The 20,130-nt window shown below is 29.8% G+C and overlaps 1 protein-coding gene across 5 annotated transcripts in view; it reads right to left on the bottom strand.

Annotated features, from left to right (window-relative positions):
* LOC143244907 (protein bicaudal C homolog 1-A-like) overlaps nucleotides 1-19,526 on the bottom strand; it is a 43,116-nt gene extending 23,590 nt beyond the window's left edge. Inside the window, exons 1-6 of one of the 5 annotated variants that reach the window (XM_076490415.1) lie at nucleotides 19,057-19,526; nucleotides 15,568-15,623; nucleotides 11,447-11,516; nucleotides 2,744-2,826; nucleotides 1,657-1,818; nucleotides 907-960 (exon numbers count right to left, since the gene is read on the bottom strand). In XM_076490415.1, coding sequence (XP_076346530.1) covers nucleotides 907-960; nucleotides 1,657-1,818; nucleotides 2,744-2,826; nucleotides 11,447-11,516; nucleotides 15,568-15,623; nucleotides 19,057-19,243 — 612 coding nt within the window. In that variant the 5' untranslated portion in view covers nucleotides 19,244-19,526. Of the gene's footprint in view, nucleotides 1-906; nucleotides 961-1,656; nucleotides 1,819-2,743; nucleotides 2,827-4,356; nucleotides 4,420-11,446; nucleotides 11,517-15,567; nucleotides 15,624-19,056 lie in introns of those variants that run through there. The other 4 variants (XM_076490416.1, XM_076490417.1, XM_076490418.1 and 1 more) reach the window with 4 other exon arrangements.
* Nucleotides 19,527-20,130: the final 604 nt, after the last annotated feature.

The following is a 20,130-nucleotide window of genomic DNA, read 5'->3' as shown; positions in this document are numbered from 1 at the left end:
TTAACAGAATGTTTACAGAAAATAATTTCTAAAGAAATGGATACTGAAACAATTATTTTATGACTAGCCAGAAAGTAGATAAGTTCCTTTTATTATTTTGTCTTTACCAGATTGTAGTGTTAAAATATGAATACCCAATCAAATTATTACTGAAGAAAATTAAATGCAATATTCAAGGTAGTGTTCTTTTTAATAATTCTTCAGTGTTTAAACCTAAATAAAATGCAACTTGTGACTTTTCAATTAAAATGTACAAAAATATTAAACTGCAATGAGTTATAGCAAAGTTAGCTGCATGCAAAAAACTGGTTGATACCTCTAGATAAGATGTACAAGAAATATTTTAATCACTAAAACAACTACATGAAGATTCAATAAAATTAGCACAAATTAATATGAACTAAAATCTAATCAAATTCTACAACAGCTACTGCAGTCAGTTAAATTTAGTTGGATTTGAATAAAATTTTCCAAAAGTTTCTATTAACTTAAACCTTCCTTGGTACCCATATACATGTATCATTCACAACATTACAAGTATAAGAATGATTCATTCATTGAAACTAACGTTTAAGTAACAGAAATGTTATGTGGCAATTGCATAAAAAATAATAAATAAAATAACTGAACACTTCTTTGTCTTGCTAAAGAAATTTAAGTTACATTTTGTGAAATGTCTAGGTTTATATTTTCTGTAGCTAATGTGGAAACAGGACTAACAGAATTAAGCACAACACATTGTAAGAAAATTGACATTACAAATAGTTGAAATGAAAAAGTATATTATTAGGATTATAATAAAACATGACCAATCCCTTTTCATTGCTTCAAAACACATGATTACCATTGATCTGCATGACTTCTTGTAGAAAGTTAAATGGTTAATAGTTACTACGTATTACTTACTCTTACTCTACATCTTGCTTTTTCTACTCCTCCAGGTTGGCCTGCAATAGAAACCTGAAATATTTGAATATCTTTAGGATTCATTTTATATTTTGTTTTCTATTTTTAAAACCACATAACAAAAAATGGATAAATACAAAATGTCACCAAGTTCTGCTTGCACCCCACTGATTACATAATACTACTACTTAAGGCACAGAAAGAATATAATAAAAACAATAATGCAGATAAAATAAAAACAAGTTTGTCTCCATGCTGACAACTTCAAGTATTACAACTTGTAGGGCAGTCAAGCTTTATTTTAGCATTATTCTTATTTTCTTTCCTTTCTTGTGTATTTCTATTTTCAGGAAGAATAGGAATATATTGCACACATACACACACCTCTCTCTTCAGGTTAACCTGAAGATGACCTAGGAACATCAAAACGTTATTCTCTGCTTATCATTAAAAGTGTTAATAACCGTACCCGCCATTCCGAGATACATTTTTACAAGTCCCTTATCACAAGGCCACCTGCCTCACAGGAAGTAGAAGAGAATTTCTTTACTGGTGTTAGAAGTTGCTTTTAAAAGTAATAACACTTAAAAAAGTATAACCATGTAAATGCTTACAAAAAGTTCAGTCAGATAATTTTATGCAATATCAATGAAAATGCAACAAACCAAAAAACAAAAAGAAATCTCTTACAAATATTTTTTTCAAACTGTAAATGCAGAAAGCTAATAAAGCCATATATCAAAATTGTACCTGGTTGCTCTTTTCAGCCAAACTGTTACGGTTGGAGTCTGGGAAATGAATGTGGCATCCCGTTTCATCCATTACCTTCTGAATGTTATTTCCACCCTTTCCTATTATGTGGGAGTGGTCAGTGTGTGAAATGTCCATCTTTAAAGTAACCCTGTTTCGTTGCTGAAAACAAAGAGAACATCAATATCGTACTGCAATTTCCATCACCTTCCTCCTGCACACAAAAGAATGTATTCCTTTCAACTATTTAAAGATTAAAACTATCCTTTAGATATTCAAAAAATATAACGCCAACATTAAAGCTGGGCAATTAGTTTTGAATCAATTATCTATGAGCATTTATTTGCATCAGGCAAGACAATGGATTAATTAAAATTGACTAAATCAATTAATACTGAAATATTCAACTGAACAAAATTAGCATTTGTGATTATTACTGTTCTCAGTTATTTAACTATCCAAGTTTCATGCAAGAATAATCAATAAGTTGGTTATATTAAATAAATGAGACCAACTATTAATTGATTGGCAAATTCCATTAATTGTCCAGCTTTAAAATCAACCTCAGCATGTATTCATTAAAAGTTACTTAAGCCTGTATTTACAATTAATTTTGATAAAGTTGAAAATAATTATTCAAAAGTAATTACTCACACACAAACAAACAAAAAGATTAGTAAATGCTAATGAATTCTATAAAAATACACACACACACACACAATTCACCAAAATATAGATCTAAAATTATTAGATTTGTACATAAAATTAAGATTTTTGATGAGAGTACCTTCTTTCATTAATTCAGTGTTTTATAAAAACTCATTAACTGCCTTTAATCCATGTAGACTGCAAGCAAAATTTTTAAAGCTTTCAAACTCAAATCAAGACTTTTATTTAATTTTGGTCATCAAAAACTTAGCATTTTCTTTAATTGTTGGTGCTTTAGAATTAGAAATGTATCACATGTCAAAAAAGTTATTAAAAAATAAAACTGATAGATCTAAGCATAGTAACAGATGATTAAGCATCTTAAAAAGATGCCATTTGTTTTCCTAGATGTCTTATAGTGAACAAGAGAAAAGGTTACCTTTGTGTCTAAAACTTCCAAAATCTTTTCTCTGGCTCCAGCAACATCAGGTTGTCTTCCACAAATTTTGATGTGAGGGTCTACTGGGATTACAACCAAGTAAAGAGTAAAATAATGGATTTCATATAGAAAAGAATTTAGGATGGAGGATAGAAAACATGCCTACCTCATAATTTCAAATGTACATATTTAAACAGATGTCTAATTGAACAACAAAAATTAAGCAAAATTGTTTGAAACTTTCTCAAATATCATAAAAATAAGGATTACAGACATTTCATTCAGAGTCATTATCCTTTACTACTTAAAATCTCATCAGGATCAAATGAGTTTATACCAATGTATATAATAAAATATATTTTTGTTGTAATATCAGCTGGACATTCCCAGTATTTTACTACAAACCATAACAGCAAATAAAAAATTTGAACAACTGGAATGCCACCTTGTAACTGAAAACAATTTTAATGAGTAATGAAAGTTTTCATAATGAGCACTATCACATTTGTTACAAGCAAATTGTCCATTTAAATCATTCCTGTTTCTGTGCATTAAAATAAACATTTCAAAACCAATTTCCCTGAAAGTACAGACTGCCAAAATGTAACAATTTTAGTTTTACCAAATGCTTTAAATTAGATAAAGACACTTCCAAAACTTATTTAATGATTAAAAAGAAGAATATTTACTACTTCAGACTATTTCTTGTTAATCCAAAAAGTTTGTTGTTTTTTTGTCAGCCTATGCAAAATTAGCTGTTAAAATTGTCAGTTGTCCAAATTCTTACATAAACACAGAGGAAGCAAGCAACTATCATAACTTTAAATTGGTAAATAAAATACTATGTCCTAATAGACAGAAAGCACTAGCAAGTATACATGAATTTAGTACTTAACCTAAACTTTCCTGTCTAAACAAATCCATGAATATATTGAAATAATGGCCAAAAGCATCATTAATAGCTAGTTACTTCACGCTTGATTTATGTATTGTTGTGATCATAGGTTTTCATTCAACTTACCAATAGTTACATTAATACTTTACGTATGTGTCTAAACTGTGATGATCAGCTAACAATCTTTGTGATGGTTATTAGCTCTTATGATCACCAAAATCTAATAAATGATTAGTTACCTTTTGTTTTATCACAGCATAGTAAAATAATTAGTTCATATCCCAGAAAGTTTAAATTGACCTTTTATCTCTCAAGTACATAGCTGAAGAGTAAATGGTCAAATAAACAGAGGATGTAGTATAAAAATACTAGGCACAGTAGAGACATTGCACTATCTTTTCACAAAATCAATTATACAACATTTATGTTGTTCTTGATACATAAAAGGTAAGCTACATTAAATGAACTTACATACCACAAATAGTTTGTTTTGTTTTTTTACCCACAGCAGGAAAAAGTATATTTTGATAATTCTAAAAAGATATAAAACCTTCAAAAACATGTCAGATACAAATGTTTTAAAAAGACTTCAAAAATATGTTGTTGTTGGTTTGCAGACATGTAATATTTAGGGTCTATTGTAGCATAATCTCACTAATGTTTTCAAAAGTGTAACCTAAAGGTGATAAAAATTAACGACAGACAGTTGATAACATACTGCTTTTCCAAACATTCTGAAAAACAGAGGTAGCAAGTCATGCTAACTGATGATGGATAGGGAGTCCACAGAGTTGCAGCTGTCATCCTAGATTGTATAAGGTAGGTTCTTTTGGGCTTTTAAGATCAAAAGTAAAGATAGTTTAAAAGCATACATGATAAAACATTTAACAATTAACCTCATCAACCAAACCTCTGGAAGGAGTTTCTACAGAAAAACTCAGAGTAAGAAGTACAAAAACATCTTCAAAAGATACTGACATGGAGGAAGTAAGTAAGTAGGGTATGACTATCTGGTATGTAAATTACACAACAGTTTGGTGATTGTCCATTTTATACTGGTAAACATTGACATACATTTAAGTTGGCATATACAATTCATTAATGCAGTGTATTCACAACAACAAACAAGTATAGCAGGTTTTTGTGCAACATAAGCTATGAACCTCAAAAAGTTCAATAAAGTAGGTTTGTAATTTGCAATCAAAATGGGTCAAAGTTAAGGTATAAATCTGAAGTTGTTATCTTCACTTATTTAGCTAAATCCTTTTATCAAATGTCCAACATTACTGTATTATTATTATTCATTTGGTTGACACCTCTATTGAAAGTTAGATATTATTAAAAATAATAATTGCCAAAAAATCTTGGAGCAAGAAAAAAGAAATCATTAAAAATAATGATTATACATAAAATAAATAATTTACAGGAATAAACACTTCTATTAATGAGACAGGGAAACCAAAAACTTACCTTGTAGCATTATTTTTCACGTGCCTTCAGATGTCTGGTGTGGTACTCTGAGCAAACTACATTACTGATAGTGCTGACACATCAATGATTTCAGCTCCATTTGCTCTAGGTTTTTATATACACCTATACACTTAAGAATGTTAACTGATATCTGGTTTTAGTCCATATCATCTTTAGAAGCTAATTCTAGCTAAAGTGTCTGCATGTCTTTTAAGCATCACATTCAAAGTGGTCTGAATATACCCCGATGTATGTAGTTGGAGTAAAATTAGCCTTTCTAATTGCATTCAAATATTTTCTTAAATCCATCAGGAATTGTTGTGACAGCTGGTTCAAGAGATTGACCCTGCATCACTCACTGAAGACAACCAGATGTTTCCAGAAAATATGGAATGTTGTAGTCCAGCAAAATATTGGCAATGCTTATTTTAACTTTAGTTAAATTTCGTTTTTAAATTGTGACAACGTTAACAGACCGTAAATATTACGTTTTTACAGCAACAAGAAAAAAAATCCATCAGATACTAATTCTGATTGTTTAATGGAATTTAACTACTTATGAAATGTTTTTAAAAGTGTAAAATGGCTCAAGACATTATGGAGAATCATAGAAATTTACAGAAAATGTAGTCATATTTTATACATATATCAACAATAAGAAGTTTTAGCATCACAATGTGTACATATTTTCTTGAAGATACCAACTGTTTTGAAAAATGTAATACTAACTAGTTTGATGCACTAAACTACAACAGGTTCAGTTTTTGGAATTTCACAGAATACTACACAAGCACCATCATCATTAGGGAGAATAGAAAAAAAAAAAAAAAAAATCACCCAATTCCAATTCTTGGGTGGTTGTTTTTTTTATTATTATTATTATTAATGAATAGGGGAATTGACCATCATGTTATAATACTCCCACAGCCAAAAAGGCAAACACATTTAACTTGATGGAAATTCAAATCTGCAATCTGAAGATTGCAAATCAAGTGCCATGCTAGACCCTATAGTAAAAACAAACAGTTAAAACTAGTTGGTCAAATGACAATATTTATATTGACTATCAGAATTTTAAACAGTACAAAACAAAATACAGAAGATAGCTTATTGAACAATTACAGTTGTATGGAAATATGAACATCTTAAAGTGCCTAATACAATTTATTTATACATTTTAAAAGGAAACACTATCATTGGATCATCTTTTTGAACCATTGACACCTAGAAGAATGTTGTAAAATGGTGTTTCATGTTACTAAAACCAGCAGTCATAGAACCAGTGTAGGGAAAAACTTATTTTAACTTACTGCATAAACTTACATCTGTTTATGCAGTAAGTACTAATACATTCAGTATCAAAAGCACAACTTACTGTTATGATTTACATATTAAAAAGATAAAAAACCATTTAAATTTATTTAGTTTATAAAATACCATTTCCTTCTTTGTATTCAAATGATATTGAATCCATCCCCCCCCCATTCATCCACATTAAGGAGTGCCTAAAATACAGTAAGATTTAAATGCAAGTTTCTATAAACGATCATAGACAAAGTAATTATGATATTACTTTTACTTCATAAATCTAAAGACATAAGCAAAAAGTTACAGATTATACTTATAACATTACAACCTCATACACTTGTACCATTGACCTACTGTGGAGCTTTTTAGATGGAGACTACTACTATTTGCAAACCGATATTAAAGTATGTGTTTTTGGTTTCTAAGTTCTCACTTAGTCTACACTTAAATGAATATTTGTCATGTTAATCATTCTCATTATTAAAATTAGTCCTAACAAGTCTCACCAAGTAGTGTTGGGGAAGTTAGGAATGTGTCCCAATGACGAGTAAAAACAAAGTGCAACTTGATCACACAACTAAAATTACTTGGTCCTTTAAGGAATACTAGCATCCATTTGGTGATATGTGAATTACTCCAAGAAGTAGAAAGAAACATTCCAACTCAAGACGTGCAGACCTCACTAGACGAGGTCAATGGGGACAGCAGAAATGATCAGATTTTACAACAATGTTCAGGTTTGATATCTGTAAATTCTGACAAGAACAGTCCAAGTAGTCACAATATTCTAGAATGTGGTTCTAAACTAGTAATTACAATTTACAATCTAGAACAGCTGAAGTGGTCAGTTAACATTTCAGATGTGCTTACATCTGGTGATGATGTTTGCTCACTTCTAACTAGTGTTAAAGCACAACTTCATAGTGCATTGTTATTAGCATGGCTCACACAATTTGAAATACAACATGTTCAAGATTCCTTTCCACTGTTGATGCTACTCCTACATTCTTTCCTACCTCTTTTCTCGCAACAAAAAGGCACAATTCCATCTTTTAATCTAAAAACATGCAACCTGTTTTTGTTGCAAGAGATGTAATAAAACTATAATGAAGTTAGTTTTGTTAGTGTACTGATTATTGCAAAAGAGCTACAAGTGGGTTTCTCTTAAAACTTCAAATGCAGGTGAATACTGTACTGAAAAATAAATAAGTTCAATAATACCTTTCAGTTACTAATTGTTTGATCTTGTTTACACAATTTTATAATAATCTCCTTCAAGATCAGGTAATCTTTTAACATGAATTAAAAAAAAAAAAAAAGAGCAATCCAAAACCAGCATGCAATTTAAATAAATATCAACAATATAATCAATGTGTAAAAAACCTTCAACTTGCATTTATCCGAGCCCAAATTTTGCTTTTCCTGCAGAATTTATTTTAATTAATGAAATAATTGTAACATGTCAATGAACAGAATTACTTTTAATAACAATGGAAATATGTGAAACAAACATGGATTTTACGTCATTATCATATATAGATTTCAGTCAAGTCTTTCAGGTACAAACAATATTTTGTAGAAGTATTTTTAGTAAACCAAGATAAAGATTTGTTCATTCTTATATTGAGAAGTTGTTTTGAACAGTCCCTGTGCAAAGTAAATTTCACATTAAAAGAAAACAGTTTCTCATCTCAAAATTTCTTGTGTAAATCTCAAATCTCCTAAACATATATCAAATGTTTCTCCCCCCCACCAATCAATAAAAATATATTGTTATTTTTCTAACCTAACTCAACATGGAATCAATTTTAAAACTTAAATAAAACTAAATTACCCCCTTTTTTCTTCTTTTTTTTTTTTTTTTTCAAAGACCAAATTGTAAATCACACTAAGCATATACAGCTAACAACCTTGCCTAATGCAACATTTATTTTACCTAATCTTCACTAACCTAGATCTCTATTTTTCAACTTTAGTTACTTTTATAATTAATAAACATGAAAAACAAAACAGTATTTACCCAACCTTTTTCTATTGCTTTTGACTGTCAAGGGCATTTAAGTCTACATTTTCACACTGATGGTAGTAATGCATTAAATAATATGCCAAAGAACAGACTAATAACATGCCAAAAAGTGGGCAATTTCCAACACCTCAATTTTTTTGTCTTTCTAACTATGCAACAAGTTACAAACTCATCCAAACCAGGCATTAAGTTTCTGACTAGAATGTTGTTTATACAGAGTGAAGTTTATTATTTGTTCAGAAAACAAAATTAGGCAATAAATTACAAATTTTGTTCTTGGATAGTGTTATTTCTTAATTGCTTATGTTGTAAAAGTACAGAAAATGGCCATTATTCCCTTCAAACTTTGCTTTTGTGACCTGGATAATGACATTTGGAAATTAACCTATTTTCTATGTAAAAAACAGGCAAATTTGCACATTTACACAAGGTCTGAATAAAACAATATGTAAAGAAAGATTTACATGCATTTATACTAAAGTTGTACAAAAATGTTTAGATGCGAGTAGTTTTTCGAGATTTGCAACTAATGTAAATCACTTTCACATATCAGCCTCCAAATATAGTCTCCCATCATATTTTTGTTATACGTTCCTTGTAAGCAGCATTCAAAGTCCAGTATATCTTGGTAGAAGTGCTTGCCTTGATTCTCCAAGCATGCTCCCATGTTCTCCTTGAATTTATGAAGATGAGCATTATGGATTTGGACTTTCAGGGACATCCTGCAGCCCATTTTGCCACAGTTATTCACCAGAGCCTCAACCAATTTCAAATAATTTTCAGCCTTGCAATTGCCCAAGAAGCCACAGACTGCTGCAACAAAGCTGCCCCCAAGCTGTTTTTTTTTTTTTTTTTTCCTTCCTATCAAGCTTCTTGGGGAATTCTGTTCACTTCAGGATCTTCTTTATTTGTGGTACAACGAAGACACCAGCTTTGATTTTTGCCTCAAACAGCTTAGGAAAGAAATCTTAAAAGGTAATTGAAGGCTGAAAACTCCTTATTAAAAGTTGTGACAAATTGTTTCATAAGACCCAGATTTATGTGCAATGGTGGAAACAATACCTTTTGGAGGACAACTAGTGTTTCACACTTTACATTGTTCCTCCCCACAGAGAACTTTGTCTGTTGCAATAAATTGGCCACATACATAGCAGAATGCATGTGGAGAATACTTGCAGCTTCTTGATGCCATCTGATAAAATCAGACAGATCTATGCATTCACTTAGGCAGCTGGAACTAAACTGAAGTGGCAAGTCCATATCTATCCTACGATGGAAAGCTCAAAAAAAGGTTCTTGAAAATTCTAAAGTTCTACAACATTCTAGAAAGTTCTTGAAAATTCTTGTAAGATCACAAAAATTCTATATCAGCTGCTCAGCATTGAATCTACCTGGAATGTTCTGAAAAATAGTAAATTTGAAAATTTCATTACTTAGGTCACAATAGCAAAGATTGAAAAGCAAAATAGTTCTTTACCCATTTACCTTTAGCATACACAATTGGGAAATAACATTTGCTGCCCAGGAACAAGTAAAAATTTTGTTATGTAGCATTATTTAAAAGATGAAAATATTGATTTGTATGTTTATATGTAACATGCACATGCAAACATGGTTAGCTATAATATGGATGCTCTTAAATTAAGAAAACTATAGAGACATTCTGAAAGAGGATTCAACAGGTTGGTATGGCAGAATTTGTTTGGTTTGCACAAAGCTACTCGAGAGCTATCTGCACTAGCCGTCCCTAATTTTGTAGCATAAGACTAGAGGGAAGGCAACTAGTCATCACCACCCACGGCCAACTCTTGGCTACTCTTTTACCAACGAATAGTGGGATTGACCATCAAATTGTAACACCCCATGGCTGAAAAAAGGGCAAACATGATGGTGTGACAGGGATTCAAACCCATGACCAGGCCTGGTAGGAAGGATTTGATTTTATAGTGAAAGCTGTGCAACCAAATGAAATTGAAGGCAATAAATAAATTATGGTTTGAGCAATAATACTTCTGTATGGAGCAATTTACATTCAATTCCTTAGTCTTAAGAGGTGGAGGAAAGTAAAAAATGTATCTAGAGAAAAAAAACAAACCTTGAAGCATGTGTCACACTTTAAAAACATTTTCTTATAAAATTAGGAACTTAAAAACATGTATATTAATAAAATATAGATTGTTAGCTAAGCTTTTATACTAGGCTAATTAGTATAAAGAAAAAAGTAATTTAATGAAGTTTTAAATGCAAGCTTTTAACTTTGATGCATAGTTAAGGATATCCTTAACTATTGGTTGACCAATAGTCCAATACGAGTATAGCCACTATTATTTTATCACAAAAAAACAAATAACAAAAGTAGTAACAACAACAAATTAGATGACACAAAACTCTCAATAACATTAAAAACTTAACTGCAGCTGGACAAATATAAGACAAATATGCATCAAATATAAACCAGTGTTAATTGGACCATAGCTCATTAGATTAGCAGCAGATTTACATTAATCAGTAAATCTCAAAAAATCATACATGTCAGTTATTTGAAAAGCTCTTTGTATATGCCATCACAGCAAAACTAAATCACCTACAGACTTTCCTCATAACCAGTCCAACAGAATGCATTAGGAGAGTATATAATAGCATTTTAACAATACTTTGTTCCACATTCCTACTAAAATCTTTCTACAATATTTTAAATTATGTAGTGAATATGTATAATATACACATGTTTGTACATTATGCCAAGCTGGTTGTGAAAGTGTTAAATTTGAAATAAGAGCTTTTAGCATAAAAGCTATGTTTCATTGTATGCTACCAGCTTAGCAAATATTTGGCATGCACTGGTTTATTTGAATTACAACACTTAGAATGTTTGCAATCTAATGCATTTTAAATGAGCAAAAGTGTTGAATAGAGTAGTATACCATAGAAATATAGTCATGAAATTATTCCTGTATGCTATATATTCAAATTCATCACTGAAAATTTTCAGAGAATATCTCACCTTTTCTTGACTTTGCACCAATTTTCAATTTTGAAGGCCAGGAAATATGAGTGTCAGTTTCATCCATAATCTATAAAATTGTAAAAGAAATCTAAACAAATAGCTTTTAATCTTAATATAATTTAAAGATCTATTTGATTTTGTTTCAAATTAATTAGCCCAAGTAAAAGCAAATTATATGCATTACATAAATGTTAAAATTCTGCAATATGTCTTTGAAAGTAACTTGCCACTTTTATCCAAAGTTTTTCCCTGATCAATAAAACTTATGCTGTTTGAGAAAATGCAGTGCAAATAATTATTCTTTTATGACAAAGTGTTACTGGTGATAGGGCAATTGTCTAAATTAGCAATTGTCAAAATGTTTAAGAAAACTAAATTTACAATTTAATGCATATTCCAACGAAAAACTTAAACTGCTTACTTTTCATAATTACATAATTAATTACCTTAACAGAGATCATTAGACCACAGATTGAGGAATGCTGGTCTGAAAAGATAGTGTGGCAGTTTGAACACACAATTTCAAGTGGTTATTTCAAATATTTTATCCACACTACTTTTATTATATAAAGCTTGTTACATGATCAATGTTGGCTTTACATATTAAAACAATAATATGAACATGCAATAAATGCTCAAAAGTGGCTATTAATAACTTTTCAATGAAAAGCTAAGATATGTTTACAGAGTGTATATCACCTCATTGTTAATATGGATATTATTAATAAAGTTTGAAAATTGTTTTATTAGACACCATAATTAAAAAAAAAAAAATCAATAACAATAGACATGATACAATAAGAAACAAGAACATTTTAACCCAATAAAATTCCAAAACGTGCCTTATCATGAAAGACTTTAGTGCAAATATTTGAGTGAATATTTAACTAGTTACTTCTGTTTATAACAAGTGATTTAGAAACTAAGTAAATATTATGACAAATTATGCAACTCTGTTGAGTCATATGTTGTGTTTATACCTCACTGATGTTCAAATTACAGAACATTGTGAGATATGTATTGATGTCAAGGACAGCAAGCAGACAATTAAGTAATAAACAAATACTGTGAGACAAGCAGAAAAAGCAAATAGATATAGTTGATAAAAAAGTCATATACAAGATGTTCAGACAGAAGGAATGCCAATCAATTAAAATAATTTAATTAGCCAACATATTAGAGCGAGACTAATGGTATTGAAAGAGATAAGAATAGTTTATTTCAAAAACAGTTCTAAAGTAATTGAACCTGCTTGTGTGAACTTGAGGGAAAAAATAGCTGTTAACTGGAAGTAGGTCTAAATATGAAAAGAATAAGATAAAACCATAACAACAAAAAAAAGTTTATTGGACTATACTCGAATAATTTGGCAAAAGTAAGAGAAAAATAGTTCAACTTCTCAAACGAGATTTTAAAGCAATTGAACAGGACTAAGTAGACTTCCAAGAATTAAAAAAAAAAAAAACTAGTGTTCATAATATGCCATTGATAATGTAAAGAATTTGTTGTACATGTAATTTGTTCCAAATATGAAGTGAAGCAAGTGCTGTTTTCGTTTAATGCTAACAAGCCACAGACACCCACTGTACAAGAATCCAAGTACAACAACACAGTATACATTTTAAATTACTATATATAAATATAAAAAAGCAAATTTCCTAAGAGCCTGGAATTTGTTTGCTTCTTGCAACTAGTAACTTTAGATTAAGAAAGCAATGAACTTTTTGTACACTGAACAATTAAAGTACATTCTAAATAAAAAAAATAAGTGGGACCATAATCCAAATAATCCTTCAAAAGTAAGAGATTACATCTTGTAGGTTCAGGTATTCAGTGGATTTTGGGGAAATTTTTTACAAGAAGTTTCAATATTGAAAAACAAAAATCATGCTGAATATGCTAAATATCATGAAAAGTCAAGAACTTAGTCTGTACAGTTTTCTCAGATCTCGCATTGAGTTTCACGAACATAAAAATAAGAACAATATATGACAAATAACACATCATTAAGCAATGACTAAAGTTTGCTGTTGACTGAAAAGTTAACCAAGAGACTAGAAACAAGATTGTAAACAATGAATCTTTATTAAGCACAACACAATATAAGAGTGTCTTTGTGCTGAACTTTCTAATGGGGGAAGAAATTTTATAAAAAGAAATTAAAGTCTTTCAAATTTGGTTAATTTAATTTTGTTCTATAGAAACATTTTTTATGCAACAAGCTAGATACAGTAACATGTTTTCCTAGTTATTAACACCATTAAAAGCACTATACAGTTCAACACATTACAGCTAAATGATTTTGAACTAGTAACCATTTGCCTACACAACTTTCAGTATATTTTATGATTAAGATAACAAAAAAATGTTTCATTTTAAAACTCATGTAAAACATTAGTTTTAAAATACTGAACATGTTAAAACTAAAATATAATTTAGATTGTTTATCAATATCTTAACACCATTTGAACTCTTATGTTAGGAGGTACAGTTTTGGGATTTTCTAGTATTGTATACTATAAAATCAAATATATTCAGTTAATTACATTAGGTAAAAACCTTCTGCTTTTACAAGATGTACCAACAAATTTGAGTGCATTTTAAAAGATTACTCAATTGTTAAGAGATTATAAAACATATAATGAAAAACTATCAAATTAACTGGGAAAATAGAAATAAAAGAAACATTTTCTTATTTAATATCAAGTCATTGTTCTTTGAATAATTATCATATTAATCAAACAACCCATGGGAGAAGACAATAGTGGTAAAAACACAAGATGTGGAATGATCAAGGTCTAACAATGCATTTTTAATCCATGTCTTTTATACACAAAAAAAAAAAAAAATTACAGATACAAAGTCAAAGATTTAATTTCAATGAATGGATTAGAAACAGTGTTTCTAAAATATTTTTGTTTAGATTTGATCAGTGGTGAGAACAGCTGTGTTAAACAAAATTATATTTTATACTAGCCCTATGAATACCAATGCTTATTGTAACATGGTATCAATAACAGTTTCCCCATTAGATAACTTATGTAATACAAACATAAAATATTCATACTTCAGGCAATTATAGTAGTAATATTTGCATTAATTACTTTTTTTCTTCTTTTTTTTTTTTTTATAGGTATTTTACAAAATACCTTTAGGCTATATATACATCTCAGCAAGAACTTAAGGTCTATCAACATCATTATATGCATTATGCAAGTTCCTTAATAAATTGACAACTTTGTGCAAAACGAGAAAAACACATTTTCCAACTGTAAACTAAAGGACTGAAACATTCAAAGCACTTTTTGTATTAAAGTTATTGTTTATTACAAATGGTACTCCATATTAAGAGTGTGATATTTTAGGTGTAAAAATAAACTCATGCAAGGTTAAAAATACTGTGTGTTAGCAAAAATACACAAATGGAATGTTCAGTTTTTTTTTAAATTAATAACTATAATTTATTAATCATGTCCTAAGCTCCTGAAGCTAAACTGAACTACTATAATAGTTTGGTAAGAAAGATCTGCTTGTGGCATAATCAAAGTTTCCAGTTAGTTGATCCTGTAATAGCAAGGAAAGAAGCTTATTTGGTATGACAGCTCCATGACCTTTTTTTGAGTTAGAGCAAATTACTTAGCTTCTAAAAATGTTTGCCACAAACTTACGATTTGTAATTATAGTCCTACTGCCCATTATTTTTAAATCATGACTTACAAAGAACTGACACAATTAATAAAGGCTTCTGGAGAGTCACACCATAAGATCTCTGCTTTACTCAGATGTTAGAAAACAGATTCAAAATTGATACTTATTGCTCCATACTATAATTAAAGTTTAAGGATATATTCCAGGAATTATTGTTGAATATCTATTCTTTCTTATGCCCATCAGAATAATACTTGACAGTTGGAAATTTTTCAATACATAGTTTTGGGTATAGCTGCTCACTAGTGGACATATACACCTAATACAGACTGAATTAGCTAAAAGTGAATTTTGCCATTAGATAAGGGAAGAAAACTTTAAATTAATTATGTACAAATGATTTTGCAACACTACTGAAACTGGAAAAAAACAGGACAAATTCAGCAGTGGAAATGAACAACGTGAATTACCCAAACCTTTTGGAAAAAATCGTCTGCAGTTTTGACTTCTCCGTCTGCTGTATCACCTACAAATGAATAAGGGTGTATTTTAATTTCCAATTTAAACATCAACCTTCTTAATTCAGATTTATAGCATTGGTTTTTTTTGGTTTTTTTTATATATATATATTACTATGGGTAAGTACACTACATTTACCCAAGCTTTTAATCTTACATGGAAGTAAATTCAGCCACAGTTAACTATTTAGTTTATATTACATTTTCCACATAAAATGTTATGCAAAATAGAAAAGACCAAATAAAATTAGCAAAAACTGAATAAGTAAATATTTCCATGTTGCTACAGAAAAAATAAAGAAACATGTTAAAGAATTATTATACATCAAATTAACTATTTTCTGAAGTGCACATTTATGTATGGGTAAAATTCAACCAAAAATGCCAGTAGTCATCTGTGCATATAACAGTTTTGCTAATATGTAATTTATATTAAAGAATAAATAAATGAATGCTGGGGAAATGCCTTGTGATATGATAGGCAAGGCCCATCCACACAGAAAACATTCAGTGGAAGTGTCTTTCACAAGTTAATTTTGTATCTTGTATGTAAACTTTAAGAGATCAACAAGTGCAGCGTGCCCAAACAACAACAAAAAAAAAAAAACATTGTGGAGAAATATCTTACATAACAAAATTATTTTGTGAACATCAAGAACAATCAGCCCTTGAAAACACATTTACATGTAGCACTTTATTTCATGGAGTATATCAGGTGTAGTCCATGTGGACAAAAAACAAACATTCAGTGAAAGTCACTTTCATAAGTAATTTATTTCATGATAAACAAGGATGGTTTACCCAGGCTACAAATATGCAGTAAAAGGGCCTTGGACTGAGCATACTTCTCACTGAGTGGGTACAAATAATCTATGAATTTTGATCTGTTTTATTATACAATCCTCAGGAAACCTTCATGGCATATCACTCCAACTGGGAAATAGACTTCCATGCTCTACTAATGAAGACTTAAACAACATTCTTTACCTTGAGAAACAAATGAAAATGTTGAGCAAAACAACTGCATAAACTAAGAGATTGTTAAAATAAAATTTGGAAGTTTAAAGAACAACAAGGCTCCTAGATATTTTCCCAGGGGTTTTAAAGGAGATCAAGGATTAGATACAAGAGCCAAATGCCACAATTCAAGTCCTCAAACAGTGGAAAAGTACCAATAGATTGGCTAATTTAACTTCTGTCTTAATATCTATAATAACTATAAAATAATGCAGGGTGAGGTTGACATACCTGCATCAAGAATAAAAGACAAAGAACTGGAAAGGAAAATTCAAAATGAACTACAAGTGAAAAGATAAATACACAAAATTACACATAAGAAAGGCAACATTCAAAGTATCTACAAAATATTAAAAAAAACGTTTGTACATACTTCCATTTCTTAAGTTTAAGAATTACATTGCATTGTAGGTTGATGATAACATCTAAAGATAGAATAGAGAAACTGGAATAAGTATAAAAAAAACATTTGATATTCATTTAGGAAGTTCTTGAAATTACACAAATGAGGTGTGAAACAAGATTTTAATAAACAGTAGTTTTATACATAAAATGAAAATCATATTGCATATAAACTATACAGAGCAAGTACAAATAACTGCATTAAGTAATGAATGTTTTATTACAAACAGAAAAAAAAAACATTGCAAATTTCATTTAAAACTACATAACTTTGGGAACATTCAAGACAAATTTAAAACTACTTTATCAACTGGTTTCTTTTTTTTTTTTTTTTCTAAAACATATGTTCATAAGTTATATACCTATTTATAATACATGTAGGCCATTGTTCCATGGTTAATGAAAGCAAAACATGCTTCAGCAATTCTATTTTATGTTCCTTTTTAAATCAGTAAATTAAAGGTTGTTTATGGTTACACTTTACCTTTTTATTTTCTCTTTTACCTAGATTTATAGAAGGCATTATCTTTCAGTTCCAATGAAATAGTTTTTTCTGTTAGTAAAGTTAGTTTTTAATTAAAACTTCACCACATGATTGTGTAAAGCTTCTTTTATCAGAATCTATACTTTTTTTTTTAACCCTACACAAGTTACCTGACCTATAATTTTCAGGGGAGATTATATCAGCCCCATTGAAAAACAGAAACAACAGCAACTTTTCAACCTTCAAGCATGTGCATACTATCAGTTGATCTATCAACAAAGAAAGGTTCACATATCTCATCTCTAATCTCCAAATCCCTATAGACAGGGCATTTTGTCCTCATGCTTTATTTTCAATATTAACTTTAAAATTAATTCCAAGATTTCCCATAGAATGCTCAGAGGCAGGAATATTGTTAACATTCTCTCTTGTAAAATAGAGGATTAAAAGATACTTCTCATAGTTATCAACAAAACTTGTCTTCAACATCCTTTAAGGGCTATCCAAGTTTTATAAATTCTCACCTTCATAGTTTTAAAGAAGTCCTTGTTAATAATGTTAACTTTATTAGATAGTTTTTTTTCTCATAAGCACATTTAAATTTCCTGGTTTTTGTCCAAATCTATGACTAGGAATTGGTTATCTAAATCATATCTTATCTGTCAATTATTTTCTTATTTATGCCTTTATTATACCAATTAGATTCAACCTTCAGGTTTTACTTCTTTCTAGGGACATACCGATCTCAAACAAAAAAAAAATAAAAAAATGAGCATATTCCAACTGACTTGCAGATCATTTTTAGCTCATTATTCTTAAAATCACTTAAATTTTGTTTCATAGCTTTAAAAATGTTTTTTTTTGAAATTTATGGCTAAACCTCCCTTTTATTTTATCATCTAACAAAATCTTACACAATCACTCCTCTCCAAATATTTTTGCTTTTATTATTTTATTTTATTTGTCTTTAACATACCTTTAGTTTCTTAGTTCTAGTTATACCTTAACAAGTGCATTAAAAAAAATTGAAACATTTATTTATACTACTTAATTATTATAAAATTTTAATAGCCTTTGCATTTATTTCATAAATGTGTATTGAAACATTTTTGTGGCTTGCAGAAGTTTTTAATATACAACCCTTGCCGTCACAATTAATAGTACCAAGGTAACATTTTAATTGTCATGTGGATACACACACACACTCTTAGTGCATAAATTAAGAGTCCAATGCCAATGTTATCGATAACAAGTTTCTGTCGGAAGTACTTTTATTCAGTACTTTTCTTCTCTTGCTAATCGAAACTTGTTTTAAAAATTGAATTCAATATTTTAAATGTAGAAATAGAGTTACTACTACTTCAGTTTAATAAGGACTACTTGTACAAGGAATAAAATTGTACAACTAGTTTTTACTAGTTCAGAAATTGAGTTTGTGGTTGTGGCTATATTGCTAGTGGTAAATACTTTAGAGTATAGCATACAAAACAAGGGTGAAAAATAAAAACAGTACGAGTCAAAATAATATCGAGACCTACCTTGCATCATCTGTTCGAGCTTTCTACGATCCACGCGAATTCTATCTTCAAAAACGTTACAATCATTTACAGAATTATTGTCGACACAACTGAAGCAGTCAGTTTTTGTTTCGTTACCTTCTTGAAGTTCAAGTTCTTCCTGCCGGGTCCCATCACATTGCTGATTGAAACACTCGCCGAAACGCATGATAGTTATCTCAATCAGCTGCTTTTCAAACCTTGAATAACACAAAGTGACAAACTAGTGCCTCTTGCTTCACCAGCACTATTGCACTATTTACATTTTATTTTTAAACCAACACCTTTAAAGTAATAGTAGTATAAACAGTTTGTAGTTGTATTTCTACCAGAAAATACCAATTGAAAATCCAAATCGCAAATATTACTAATTTTCAAAAACACCGAAAACAAATTTGTTTCCATGTTACGTTTTTTAAACATTGAACAATTAAATAATTTAAATATATCATTGTGGGTTTCTGACGTCATAAAACAATTCATGCTCTTTCAATTAAATATGGATACAAAATACAAATATAATTCGCACCACAAATTCTACACTTTGTTTATGTTTATTGCTAACAAGATATAAAGGAAAGATAATGTATTTTTACTGTCTATTAGAATATGTAGAATTAAACAAAATAAATGATGTTTGCAGATGAAACTTGTTTTATTTTTCCACCATTGACAATTTTAAAATATAATAATTCCTCCTCGGCGTTCGACTAGTAATCTGAGGGTTGCGGGTTCCAATCCCCGTCGCACCAAACATCCTCGCCCTTTCAGCCGTAGGGGGTGTTATAATGTTACAGTCAATACCACTATTCGTTGGTAAAAGATTAGCCAAAGAGTTGGTGATGGGTTGTGATAACTAGTTGCCTTCCCTCTCGTCTTACACTGCTAAATTAGAGACGGCTAGCGTAGATAGCACTCGGGTAGCTTTGCGCGAAATTCAAAAACAAATAAACAAACAAACTCTTATAAACAACTTTTAGCTTTATTTTCACAAAGTAATAAGTTTCTTAACTGAAACAAGATTATTGTCGTGCCACATTACAGTAAATCAGGTGT

Source organism: Tachypleus tridentatus, chromosome 2 (genome assembly GCF_004210375.1).
Source record: "Tachypleus tridentatus isolate NWPU-2018 chromosome 2, ASM421037v1, whole genome shotgun sequence".
NCBI classification, from domain to species: domain Eukaryota; kingdom Metazoa; phylum Arthropoda; class Merostomata; order Xiphosura; family Limulidae; genus Tachypleus; species Tachypleus tridentatus.
Note: the sequence above shows the minus strand (reverse complement) of the source record. Positions and strands in the feature narration are given on the sequence as shown.